At 44.2% G+C, this 13897-nt stretch overlaps 1 protein-coding gene across 1 annotated transcript in view; it reads left to right on the forward strand.

Moving 5' to 3' along the window:
- The window catches only part of CDS2 (CDP-diacylglycerol synthase 2), a 36905-nt gene extending 31143 nt beyond the window's left edge, over nucleotides 1–5762 (forward strand). Inside the window, 6 exon segments of the mRNA XM_038384556.2 lie at nucleotides 227–314; nucleotides 1428–1496; nucleotides 2860–3012; nucleotides 3957–4076; nucleotides 4711–4814; nucleotides 5446–5762. Of these exon segments, the coding sequence (XP_038240484.2) occupies nucleotides 227–314; nucleotides 1428–1496; nucleotides 2860–3012; nucleotides 3957–4076; nucleotides 4711–4814; nucleotides 5446–5575 (664 nt within the window). The 3' untranslated portion in view covers nucleotides 5576–5762.
- The last annotated feature ends 8135 nt before the right edge of the window (nucleotides 5763–13897 follow it).

Here is a 13897-nt window from a genome sequence, read left to right on the forward strand (position 1 = left end):
CAAGCGCAGAACACAGCAAGGGGGAATTCATAGAGCTGATCCGACAGCTGGCGAGGGCCTTGGGGCTAATGACGTCTGGGCTTTTACAGTAGTGTCAGTCTGACACGGTGTAGCCAGATTTGCCCACGTTCAGGTAGTGCCCGCTTGGATAACATATTGCGGTTAAGCTTCAAATGACTCCTGTGGTTGTGCAAGTTATGAATGGCTTCTCTCCCCTTCCTTCTAGGTTCATTGTCCCAATTTCATGTGTGATCTGCAATGACATCATGGCCTATATGTTTGGGTTTTTCTTTGGCCGCACCCCGCTCATCAAGGTTTGTCAGCTGTGCAAAACCCTGTCTTCAGGCTCTGTTTCTCTATGGAGCCTTTGACCCAAGACTGGAGAATCGATCAGCGTGGTGGAGCTAGCCTTTGCATTTGAGTCCCAGCCTAAAAACTTTCCACCTGTCCATCATTCTTTGAAAAGACTCTTGGTGAAGAATATGAAGAAAGACTTGTCAGGGCTTGTGTCTCATTTGTGCTGTATTGTTCCTCTTTAGATCCTGATCCAATGTCTACTGATTATTTAAATTCTGTCCCCATCCCAAGCTCTGCATGCTAATGGTTAAAAGGCACTGTTTCCTACAAAGGTTTGGTTTAGTTATCTGGTGAAGTTCTTCGGGAGCATGGACGCTTCCTTGCGGCGTGCGCTTGCTGACTACGTATCTGAGGAGGTAGTTTAGAAATAGCTCTTCTTCATTGCCGCACATGCAAGCTGGAGTAATTGAATATTTGACGTGAAAAAGCCAGTAAGAACAATTCTAGACTAAATGCACAGTCGGCATTGAGAACAGCGTTCCTTAGTGATGAGAAAATGTCAAACTAATGGTACCGAATTATGTATTGTAATGAAAAACTTCCTCTGTATTAATTTTTTTTCCTTATGGGCTAAACCATAAAATGCTTAAGCTAACCTTTTCTAGGGATGCTGTTAATTAAGTGGGTTGAGTATCCCAGAGACTAATAACCATTCCCTTTATGGGCCTTTTATTTTTTTAACGGCTGAAATGAGGGTGTGTGTGTCTCTATAGTTGACCAATAACCTGAAGTTGTAACATTTCAGTTACTTACCTTGCTAAGATTATATTAAATGCTTTTAAATATAGTCAGATTGCAGTGTATTCTGGCCACTGCTCTGCCTGGGGGCTGCAAAGCAGTGTGCTTGCCTGCTTCCCCTTCCTCTGGGAACTTGGCCTTGTTAGGGTGAGAGCAAGTGAGAGGCTCTGTCCCACAATTTTCATGTGTTGGCCGTTACCCGGTTGGAAATCATGAGCTGGGGATATTGATTGCCATTTAACTTCTGTGGGAGGTGGGTGTTGGCTTTGTAGAGCTATTTGGGGTAGGCCTTGAGGGTATTTTTTAATATGTTCTCTTTCTTGTATCTGCAGCTTTCCCCAAAGAAGACCTGGGAGGGTTTTATTGGCGGGTTCTTTGCCACGGTTCTGTTTGGACTGCTGGTAGGTAGCCCACCATGGCATTTAATTGGCTCTCTCTCCATAATAAGACACACCAGTGCAATCTGCCAGCCACGGCTAAGGAACACATGTAAGCTTTGTGCTCTCTTCCACCCAAGTTGTCGTCTGAAGTTTTACAGCGGGCTTTAAACTGACTTGTTGTGCCTTCCAGTGAGGAGGTGTCAAACCCACTGCTGAGAAATCGCTTCCTCTCCCGTGGCCCTTGATATTCTCAGACCTATAACACCCAAACTCCATGGGATTTCCCAGTGCTACACAAGCTGTACAGATAGAGGCCAGGGTGGCCGAGGAAGCAGTCTGGTCTGCTCGGACACTAGTGATTTGCCATGGCGCTCTTGGAAACCACAGTGTTTTGGCCCTCGTGTCCTAGGCTTAGATGTCCCCTGTTGCCTATTACCGGTGTGCATGCTAGAGGCTGCAACATTTCAGTGGGTGCTGTAGTGTTGGCAAAGCATTTTGGGATCCTCTGCAGTGATTGCTCTGCTACATTTCTGTAGTATCTGCCTCAAGGTTGTGTGGGGAGTTCATGCTCTGGTCCCCCGGGGGACTTTTTGGGGGTGGGGAGAGGGGATAAGTCCACATTTAATATCTGTGCAGTTGCAGAAAGCCCAGAGAGAGCTGGGTAATTCAGCTGAAGACTGAAAAGTTCAAGGACTGTCCCAATTTGTCAGGCTGTTGTGATCTGTTAAGGAAGGATTTCATTAATGCACGTTGGCTGGATGGTGCTGTCTGCTCTGTCTTGATCATACGGTTACTCTGATTGCTGCCTTCCGAGCTGATGTATATGAAAAGAAGCCGCTTACCATGCCTCTAGCCGACTTAATGCTTTGCAAGAGAGTAAGCTTCTTAATGAACCAAGGATGTGGCTGACTCGCAGCCCTGAATCTCCGCTCTCTCTCTCTTAGAGGGTGTCATTACGCCTTCCAGAGTTCAGGTGAATGGGTAAGGCTTGTATCAGAGCCATCTGATGAGGGGGATGCATGCCTCCATCTGTCTTTTCTACTATTGGTGCATTGCAGTATTTTAACACGTTGCAACATAAAAACAGATTGAAGGACATTTAGGGGAATAAAAATAACATTCAGAAGTGGAGGGGAAGGAGAAAAATGAGGATGCTTAGGAAGGGAACAATCAAGGATGAGAAGGAGGGACAGCAATAAATATGGGGCCACGAGTGGCCATAGCAAAAACTCTTTCAGTAGCTGAGTGTGTAGGGAGAGCTGGGGAGGAAGTTCCACAGCCTAACGCCCACCTTCCCAATAGCCAACCGAGCAAAGGTGTGAATTTTAAGCTGTCTCTGTCCTTAGTTTCTCTTGACTCGCCTTTTCTGCTTCCCACAACCAAGCTGTCGTACTTGATGTCTGGATACCGGTGCTTCACCTGTCCTGTGGAATTCAATAACGACTCCAACAGCTTCACTGTGGATTGTGAGCCATCTGAGCTGTTCCAGCTACAAGAATATAACATCCCCCTGGTGATTCAGTCTGTCATTCGCTGGGTAGGACTCTGAATGTGCACTCTCAATTATGGATAGCTTGGCGATAGCCATTAAAAAGGGATACGTTAACTGGGCTGGAAATACCCAGGAAGGAGGGGATTAGTTTAAGGTACTACGAAGGAAAGCAGCAAGGGGTAACTGGATGAAACTGACCAAGGAAAACTTTATTTCCGGAGATGTTCCCCTAATGGCGAGACTGGTTAAACCAAGGAATAATCTCCCAAGGGAAGTGGTGGAAGCCAGATTTCTTAAGTTGCTTAAGACTAAATTGGACAGAGCCCAGGAGAACATACTGTAGGGAACAATCTTACCCTGCTAGAGGTGGTCAAGAAAGGTCTCTTCCAGCTCGACTTTCTATGAAGTAAGAAAGGGCTCCTCATGCAAATGAAGTGATCTAGCAAAATAGAGAGACAATTACAGAGAATGCAGTGGCACTGCTGTCATAGACCAAGGCCCCATAGTGCTAGGCACTGGACATACACAGAACAAATGCAATCCATGCCCCAAGCCACTTACAACCTAAGTATGAGAGAAGAGACGACAGATGGATACGGACAGACGGGGAAATACGAGGAAACGGTGACAAAATGGGCCAGGTACATCCCTGGCTTTGCTCTGATGTCAAGCAGGGGTGAATTGTGGAACAGTCTGCGACTGAGGTTTGTCTTCGCAGATTTGGGTTTAAATAGAGGTGATCAACACCTAGGTCAAGGTTTCTGAAAGCAACTACAGACTTCGGGTGCCCAACTTGAAGTGCCTTGAAGGGGCCTGAGTTTGAGGGCAGATGCACAGTGCTTTCTGAAAATCTGGCACCTCGAGTTGGCCTTCCAAAGTCACTTGAAAATCTTGACCTTGGTCATCAGTAAGGCAGGGTTAGGATAGATTGCAATGGAGCACAGTGCGTTTCTCTGATTTTTTTTTTCCCACTTTGTCCTTGTCTGCAGAAAACAGTCCGGATGTATCCCTTCCAGATCCACAGCATCGCCCTCTCCACCTTTGCTTCCCTCATTGGGCCCTTTGGAGGATTCTTTGCTAGTGGGTTTAAGAGAGCCTTCAAAATCAAGGTAGTGTATGCATAGCCCCCTTCCCCGAAAGTCAGGTATCAGACAGCAGGTGCATCTGAAGCTAGCACATTTTATTGTCACCACCATAAACAATGCCCTAGGTCAGAGGTGGGGTTGGAGGAGGCTTCTGTCCATATTGAGGGGAAGGAGGAGGGCTCTTCTCATGTGGAGTGGAGGGAGGAAAGATGGGTTAATGAACTACAACAGTGAAATGCGAAAATGAGCATTGATGCAGCACTGAGGCTGAGAAACTCAATAGCTGCAGGTCAGGAAATTCCACGAGCTGAAGCTTTCTCCAACACATTGCCCATACATAGGGTCTTTTATATGTAAATATAAACATTTTATACCTTAAAATACAGGATGCTCAGTGGGGCAGGGTTTTAACCTCTTTGGAATATCCTGCTCCTCAGTCCAGATGTCGCACGCTTTTGTGCAAGAAGTATTGCTGGGTGAAAAAGTAACTTTGGGGAGGGGTGATGAACAGCCTCCTTAGTCTGGCTGCGTTCAGTGCTATCTGCAGATGTTCTGGGAGAGAATGCAGTGTCATGCAGGGCGTACATGCTACGTGTATGCAGTAATTGTGAATAACGGGCATTTGGCATAGCTCAGTGAAACTTCTCTGATTGCACAGGACTTCGCCAACACAATCCCGGGGCATGGCGGGATCATGGATCGCTTTGACTGTCAGTACCTGATGGCTACCTTTGTCAACGTATACATTGCAAGTTTTATCAGGTATTATTTTATTGCTTCACGGCAGCACTTAGCGGCCGCAACTGAGCGGCCCCGAAGACCTTAAAATCTAAATGCACAGGATGCTGGGCAGGAGGGGAAAGAGACTGGGAGACTGTGTCTCGCCCAAGGTCACACGGCAGGCAGGTGGCAGAGCCTGGAATAGCATCTGTGTTTCCTGAGCTCCAGTCCTATGTCCTATCCACTGATCCCTCCTTCCCGTCTCCTTTTGGGCTCACCAGAGCATATACTAAGGAATAACTCTTTCCCATTAGTTTGGGCCTTGGCAGATAGCTTTATAACTGAATGGAAAGGAAAAACACTGGTCTGGAGGGATATTTTGTGGTTTTATTTGAATTTATGTAGATTTTTGGATTTATGGGGTCCTTCTAATGGAGGGGGAGAATAATTTCTGCCGTTGATCGGAAATTAAAGACTCTATTTACATTTCACTTGTGTCTCTCTTTCCTCACCTGTAAAATGGAGGTGGGAGAATGAGGCTTGTCTCCTTTGTGAAATGCTGAGGGATGGGGATGCTTGAAGTTAGGCACGTGCTTTGCTGAATTTGAGCCCAGATGACCAGATCCTGGAGTTAGGATTCATTGCAAACAGTTCTTTCTTTGGTTTGTTGCAGGGGTCCTAACCCAAGCAAACTGATCCAGCAGCTTTTAGCTCTTCGGCCAGACCAGCAGGTCCACATCTTCAACACGTTAAAGGCTCACCTTGTTGATAAGGGTATGTTGGCCAATTCTGAGGACGCATAGGCATCCAGGCAGTTGGAACAGGACAGAAAAAGAGGGCAAGTCCCCCAAGGAAATCCAAGCTCGCCTGACTTAAGACAATAACAAGGCCTCGTTTCACTGTTGTTTTTTTCTTTCCTTGTAAATGTTCGCATTTGTGGGGTTTTGGGGTTTTTTATAATATGTATTTATATGCCTTTGGTTAAAATAAGCAAAGTGGAGCTTCTAGATGGAAAGGAATCAAGAACTGAAAAGACCGTAGGGCAAAGATGTCCTCTCGGATCTGCGTGGCAACTCTTGTCTTCAATGTGTATGGGCAGAACTTGACTTCACTGCTCCTAGGGGATGTATAAATGCTGGGATACGTGCATGCGTTTTTCTGCCCAGGTGCAGCTCCAGGAGTGTAAGCTTTAGTGAAGATGAGACACTGGCACTTTTACATCAGTATCCTCTAACCCTGCCAGGCTGTGTCTATACTAAGAAAATTGGAAGCCATGCAACTCTGTCAGTGGAATAGAGAGGGCACTGTTTTTTTTTTTTTTTTTTTTTTTTTTTTTTTTTTTTTTTTTTTTTTTTTTGCAACCTTGTGTATCCCTGTGTGTAGGCTAGGGAAATTGGGGACCTGTAATTATCCACTGGTGGTAGCTGCATTAATGATGAATTTGGGTCTTCATTTTCCTAGTATAGCCATAGCCTGGGTGTGCATAGAACTTCTTACAGATAGAGAGCAAAAAGCTCAACAAATCTGAAAGAAATGTTTGCCCTAATCCTGCTACATAAGGTCCACACAAGAAGACACATGCATACGCTTCGACTTGCCATCTTTGTAGTACCTCCCACATTTCCCCCATTCCAGCAAATATTTAACAAAGTCAATTTTAACCCCACATTTTTACTGTGCCATTTAAGCAAAAATAGACCCAACTAATCTTTATAGTGGGGACAAGAATACAGAAAGGGGAATGTGAGAGGTTCAGGTTGCCTCTAAGGTGAATCAAATAACTTATTTTAAAAAGCATTCCAGTTTTATTTAGGAAATCCTACTGAGTAAGAACTAGCTTTTAAAAAATTTGTTCACTTTTTCACGGCTTCTTTTCCACCCAGAGCATAATATATATATATTTTTAAATACTGAAGCATGAAAACTTCTCTCAAGAGTAGGAGACACCCCACCCTGATATTTTAGCTGTTTGGAGAGCTATCACTCTCAGAACTTTATTTTCCCATTTGGAAGTCCAGAGGGCATAGTACCCAGCTGGCTCTGCTGTTGTGGTGGTTTTTATTTTCTGGTGTGGGGAGGGTTGTTTGGTTTTTTTTGTTTCGTTTTTTCTTTCAGGGATCATGTCTGCCAATGATGTACGACTTGAGTTCTAGACATCATGCTGCTGAGTTTACCGTGGTCTGGGTTTGGTCAGCTTTCCAGGCTTCTCTCCTTTCTACGTCACTGACTCAGTCTTGTTTTATGTATGTTGCACTTAACGTTTGGAAACATGTAATTGTTTTCCAGGTATTTCCCTCCATTTTTTGACTTCAAACATACCATAATTTTTTAAAATAAAATAAATAAATAAATGGAACTGCCATCTAACTGGCTTCAAAGGTTTCCAAGAGTCAGAATGATGATTTGTGATATAACACAAAAATTCATTTTAGTAGTGGGGTGTATTAACATTGTCATGTATCAGGGAACTCTGTTTTACTGTGACTTCTCTCCATAGTTTGTGTATGAGCCAGGCTGTGATGAGAAATACATTTTACATATTTGTTGAACCTGGGGAACAATTGACAGGGAAAGATAATATAGAGATGCTGTGGTTCGTGTCTTGAAAGCAAGTCACTGTCCTATGTCTTCAACGCAGATCTATATTTGAAGCTAGCTAACCTAGCAACTGAATATAAAGTACCTGAGATCATTCTGTATGCTTTACTCCATAGTTTAATGCCACCACTGCTTCCACATACCTCCGGCGTATTTTTATCTTGATAGCAGCCACTTCCTCCTCTTCCTGTACGGGAGTTCCGGAGGACAGAGATTCGCATCTGCGGCGCTACACAAACAAATATTTGATCAAAAGCAAAATGGTGCTGAGAGGATATTAAAGCAGAGCCCAGGTGAGATGCATTTTAAGGGTCTGACTCTGCACCATGCAAGACATCCTCAGCTCCTACTGAGGGTGCTCAGCAAATTGCAGGACTTGCCTGTTTCTGTGGTCCCAATTCAGGGTAGTATTGAAGCATTTTTGATTAATTTTTAAGCATATGCTTTCCTGAACTGTAGGCTTAGAGCCCAGTGTCGTTTCTACTGAAATCCTTGGGAGTCTTGACTTTGACTTAAAGGCATTACATTCGGGCCCTTAATTTGGTTTCAAAGGAGATTAAGGAGGTTGTTTTTAAACCTTTCTTCCTTTAGGTCTTTTTGGGGGGTTTATCACCTGGCAAAACAAAAATTTCTACTCTTTTGGATACTTCTTGTCTGATACCAATATCTTCTGGAATTCCTGCATACTAAACTGTTTAAGCAGATGTTCATAAACAAGTTACCAAGTGGACCTATAGTACTGTGTATTAAATGAGATTACAATGTAGTGATCTATAGGAAAAAAAAAAAAACACTTTCACCTGTTCATGTAAGAATTTGGTCCTCCCCCGGCATCTGTTCTATATCTTCATACTTTTTTACAATTATTAGGTGTACTTTTTTTGAGGAAGCTTATGATTTTAAACTATAGGATTTGGATTTTCTCGAGGTTGGGCTGTTTTAATACTGACTGTGAACACTGGAGGGCATACTGTGTTCTTGAGTGTCTGCATACTTCTGTGAGATGGGAATAGCCATCCACGTATCAAATTAAAACCTTTCTGAACTAGGCAGAGTGCAGTTTTTCAAACCTGGGTTCATATGTTTTCTCTACTTCTGCCCCCTCTTCAACCTTGAAGTGAAGTAAAACGAACCTTCAGACCTGTCAGGAATCCTGAAAAATTAATTCTATATGTAAAGGCACTCATAAGTGCAGTTACTTGTTAGTGTCCTGTGTATGTCTGCTCTTACTCAACAATTCTCATGTTGCGGTAAGTGTACAGCATGGCTCATTGGAAGTGTACAATAATTACACTGGTTTAACATCCAAGGGACTATGGGATAACACCCTGTGTATGCTGTACAGAAAGTTGCGAACCAGAAGGATGGAATCCTCTGTTTTGCATAAGCTCTGTGGTGCAGCCTGTCTTCATTGCACTGATCCATTGGTTTATTAAAAGCCCTATATTTCTCCTCCCCACCCCCCATAAGCAGCAGAGCTCTATAGTTTGGATCATAGTTGAAATTGGCTCTGAAACAGGTTTACCAGCCAGAGAATTTCAGCCTGTGCATAGTAACTGCACTGCAACATAGGGAATGCAAGTTATACTATTGTCTAGCTTCTAAGCAATGACCTTCTTAACCCTCTGTATGCTGGTAGTTTGCCCGAAGTGGTTCAAATTGGCCATCTCAAAATGAGAGGCCACTTTTAGAAACTTGGGGAGTAATGACTTGTCTAAGGCTACAGAGGAGGTAGTAGTTAATTTGTGAGCCAGGGTTTAAAAACCTTGAAGTTGCAGTATAGTGTTTGGGTTCTTGCCTGCATAAGGGAGGATTTGAGGCAGAAACTTTAATTTTGCCTCATGTCAACAAAATCAGGGTGTAAATCTGAATATTAAGAGTGCACTTTGGAGTTCAGCAACTTTAACATGTACATATGAGTGTGTTGTGCAGGTGACTAGGTCCTTCCCTGACCTAGTTTTTAACCTTGGTCCTAACACCGCTCTTGTGAGCCCTTAGATTTAGTGACTTTGAAAGATTAGTGTGTAGCTAGCAGTCATGAAACACACTGCTGACAACAGAGCTGCCTTGGCAAGACGTTCATAGAGGAGCTCACCAGAACTTTCTCCTGTAGCTGAAATGCACGAAATGAAGAGCACCTGCAAGTGACCTGCATGCTGTGGTAGCTGCTTTGTGAGCACTTAGGTTAAAAGGGAAGGTCCTCTCGGCTTGCTGTACAAGGAGACAAACTGCAGAAGCAAAGTTGCTGGTGTGTCAGAACAAGTGGTTGAGGAACAGATTCACCAGCTCTGTGGTTGTCTAAATTAAGAGGAAGGTAACGTTCCTCATTCTGGGTCTCTGAATTAACCCAAAACTGTGAAAGGGCTTCCTTGCTGTCTGTTTAGAGCGCTGCAAATGGGCTGGTTCTGAAACTACCTACTAGCAAGATCAAATGAAATGGCCAAAATAAATGTAAAGGGATTTTTAGAATGCTCTAATAAGTGAGGGGAATGCTGGAGACTGAGGCCCTGATCCTGCAACCAGTTGGACAGGGGGACCCATTGCATCCACAAGCAGAGCCAGGGGCCTAAAATCCTGTGCTTGGAGAGAGGTGTCTCCATAGATGATGGTAGGTAGGTAACATAGCTGAGTACAAGGAGCTATGAGGCCAAAGGTTAGAGGATGCTACGTGTCGGCGATGGTGAGTGGAGGTGACAATGTAGGCAGTTGCTGGGGAGTACTAGCTGAAACGGGCTGGTAACAAGGGATGACTGGCCCTTCTGAATACATATTGATGAGTTGACCAAGTTCAGTTGCACATCCTTTTAAAAATTCCTTGATATTCTTTGTCTGAGCTAAATGAAAATATAAGCAAGCCATGAATGAGCATAGCAGCTGGAACCAGATGTCTTCAGGTATTCGTTTTGATGAGCATAGTATCCAGTTTTCTCCGTTTTGCTTAAATCCATTTAATTCCCAAAAAATGCCCTGTGCCAGGCTCATTTTTACTATGGGTGGTGCACCTGTCAAGGATACTTAGTTTGGTTATGCTGTCTTTTGTTTGTACTATCTAACTTTCCATTCAGAGACATCATAATTAGCAAACCTCACTCCTTGGGGTAGAATTCCATTACTGCCTGTATGCGTTGGGTTCTCCTCTAATCTGAAATGTGAGCAGATATTGCTCTTTTATGTTAAAACCCTAGCTCTCCAGCGAAGGAATGGTTGATCATGGCATGTGTTGTCTTATCCGAATAGAGCCACGGAACTGGCGTTCAGTTTGTAGTCAGGAAATTTGATTGGCTGAATGCTGAACTTCAATGCCATACAGGTGGTAGTTTCTCCCCTTGTGTAGGAAGTGCAGAATAATACAGGAAAGCAGTAGGGGGCTGTTGGAGGTTCGTCACGTACTGAGGATAGACCGTAATAGTAGCCTTTCCATTAAAGGCCTGAAATAAAAGAGGGCAAGTTTGGTAAATGTTAACAGCATTTAAAATGCCTGAATACTGATTGGGGCAAATGCCTACAGGTAGGCTGAGTTTGGTTCTAAGCAGCCACACGCTGGTTGCCAATCACTTTGGAAGCTTGGAGCAGTTTAGCTGGTGTTTCCAACTGGAAACTGGCTTCTCCAACCCCAGTTGCAGCCCAAGTTACGCTGTGGATTAGACCCATCTTGACTAGAAGGCCAGGAGTGGCCCAGAATGCGCAGCATAGAGTCTCATTATCGTCCAGGTTCTGCTAGGCTTGCTCTGGTTGAGTGGTTCCTTACTCCACAGTAGTTTCTTTCCTGTGTGCACTCCCCTGGACTTGATTATACTCACTCTGAGTAATCCTAATTAGCAGAATCTAGCCCTAAGGATCTGCTCCCATTCGCTTGGAAGGGAGATTTTTGCCATTGACTTCAGTGGGAAATCCTACAGCACCACAAAAACCTGAAGCACCAGTAAGTACATTGCAGAGGCCTTTGGGAATTGTTGATTTCACATGGATCAGGGCAGGTCTCCTAGTTTCCTGCATGCATCAGACTCCCACAAGCACACAGGCCAAGACAGTCACTGTATGTGAAGAGGGGAGAAGTCTCCCATCCTGTAGACTTGGAAAATAGATGTAACCATGCAAAAACCATCCAAGGTGGTCATCAAGACTTGGTGGGGGAGACAACCATTTTAAAATTGGAGTCGGCATGCGTCTGTCGTCATGAGGGCTTGTATACCTCCCGACACCTGTAGCCAACCCCAGAGTTACATTTTTGTACGACAGTAATTTCATTCTGGGTCACTGTTCCCCAGCTCTGAGGTGTCCTCTGCCATCTGCTTACTTCTCTGTGCATTGTTTTTGATCAATGTTTTAGCAATACCTGTAGATTTGTCTTTTTGATTGAATGTCAGAATGTGATATATTGTATATTTTAAAGTATTTACCCTATTTATATACTGTATGTTACTGTTAAATAAATATGTAAGTTCTACTATCTGTGGCCAAGTTACTAACACTGGCAGAGGAGGGAGCTCTGTTTAATCGTGCCTTAAAGGGCACAGGTGTATTGTAGCAGTGAAGGCAAAATGTAATAGCAAATCCTTGGAGGGGTTGGGTAACCTCTGCTTTGTTCTGGTAACTAAGATCCCATTTGTTTCAAACCTTCTCCTGTGATTTTTATTTATAAGAGGGGACCCAAGCTTCTCATGTCCCTAGCGATCGGACACTTTAATTAGATAAAAACATCCAGCGTTAGAACTCATTTTTGAAAGGCATATTAAGCCTCATGCATCAGGATCTCCCAACTATTAGAGATCAAGATGAGACCTAATGTAGGGGCAGATTATCCCTCATCTGCTGCCATGGTGTTATTGCCACCTGCCTCTGAAGCGTCTTGTTTTGGGCGCTGCCAGAGCCATGAATGCTGCACTAGATGGACTGTGGGTTTCATCCACTGTGGTGATCTGTCTACCCCCAGACTCCTAACATTGGTTTTCTTTTCCAGAAGCACTGAGCAGTCACAGCTCCCATTGGCTTGAGTGAGAAACTGGAAAGGGGCGACGGGCTGGATCACTTGATGGTTCCCTATTCTGTTCGTTCCCTCTGGCGTTGGCCGCTGTCGGAAGACAGGACACTGAGCTAGATGGGCCTTTAGTCTGAGCCTGTATGGCCGTACTTGTGTTGCACAGAATTTGGAAAATGGGTCATTAACATCCTTACCAGGGCTTGTGTTTTCCCACTCGGCTGTGGCTTTCATTGCTGAATAGATTAACTCATTGTTTAACTTGAGACCTTTGCAGGGGTTCTGCGCAACCCCCAGCAAACTCTCAAATCACCACTCTCCCCAGAACGCACCCTGAAGTAGCAGGAGCTGCAAAGGGGGACAAAGCAGCAACACTTAACACTTGCTGTCACGGGGAGAGAACCAGCACTTTCCAGTGGGAATGTTGGCTCTCCTTAAGCACACTATTAGAGGGACTAATCCTTTTCCTGCCTCCTATCCATCCATGCCAACCATGGGTAGCCAGACTAGACCCTGTAGGGACTGGGGTTAAATCCTTTCTTGTATGCCGGAGGCATTGACTAAGATCAGGGGGTCCAACAGACAGTCCCTGCCCGGAGAGCTTAGGCCCAGATCTTCAACGATGCTTACCTCCCGTTGAAATCTGTGGAAGTTAGGAGCCTAAATACCTTTCAAGATCAGGGCCTTACAGTGCAACTTGACCAGACAGCTAATCAGAAATAATTCCTTTTATATATATATATATAAATAATAAAAAAAATGTGTACACACACACTTACTTTATAGAGGAGGAGCTGGACTGGAAACAACTCAGATGTCCTGAGAGGCAGTATATTAACGACGCAACCAGCTATCCTCCCTGAAAGGTTTCAGAGTAGCAGCCGTGTTAGTCTGTATTCGCATCCCATTCTCCCCCCAGCCACACAACTTTTCCTGTAGTCCTAAGGTCGTAGCAGCTCCGCCCCATAAGAGGTAATAGCTGGTGAATCTGTGTAACAGCCCTTCCACGGGCCTGTTGCACAAAGCACCTCTTGCTGAGGGTGGAGTTGGGCCCCGGACCCCTGGTTGAGAACCACTGGAGTGGAAGACAGCTAGATCTCTCTCTCACATTCACACACACACACAGTTAATGAACATTCATGAAATAAACCACAGCATGAAACAGCTTTTATTTTCTGCAGGTACTTTTCTCTTGCTTTTTTTTCATCCTCCCATCCCCCAACATTAATCCTGATCTTTATTCAGAAATCTGTGGAATTCTTGTGCACCAATTTTCTTCCATTTTTTTAATATTTGTAATAAACAGACACTTGGGAAATTTTAAAATAAAGCCAAAAATGAAGAGCCTTAGTTAATCTGCAGCTGTGGCGTCTCAGGTCGGGACTGCAAGCATCTATATTTTCCGTATGTAATATGCAGAGTCTGAGTTGTGATCTTGTTTGATTTTACAACCCATCATCACTTCCCACTTCGATGAGGCTGAGAGAAGTTAGTGCCAACCTACCTACCGGTTAACACATTTAAGAAATCTTTTGCATATTAAAGAGAG

Source organism: Dermochelys coriacea, chromosome 26 (genome assembly GCF_009764565.3).
Source record: "Dermochelys coriacea isolate rDerCor1 chromosome 26, rDerCor1.pri.v4, whole genome shotgun sequence".
Lineage (NCBI taxonomy): Eukaryota > Metazoa > Chordata > Testudines > Dermochelyidae > Dermochelys > Dermochelys coriacea.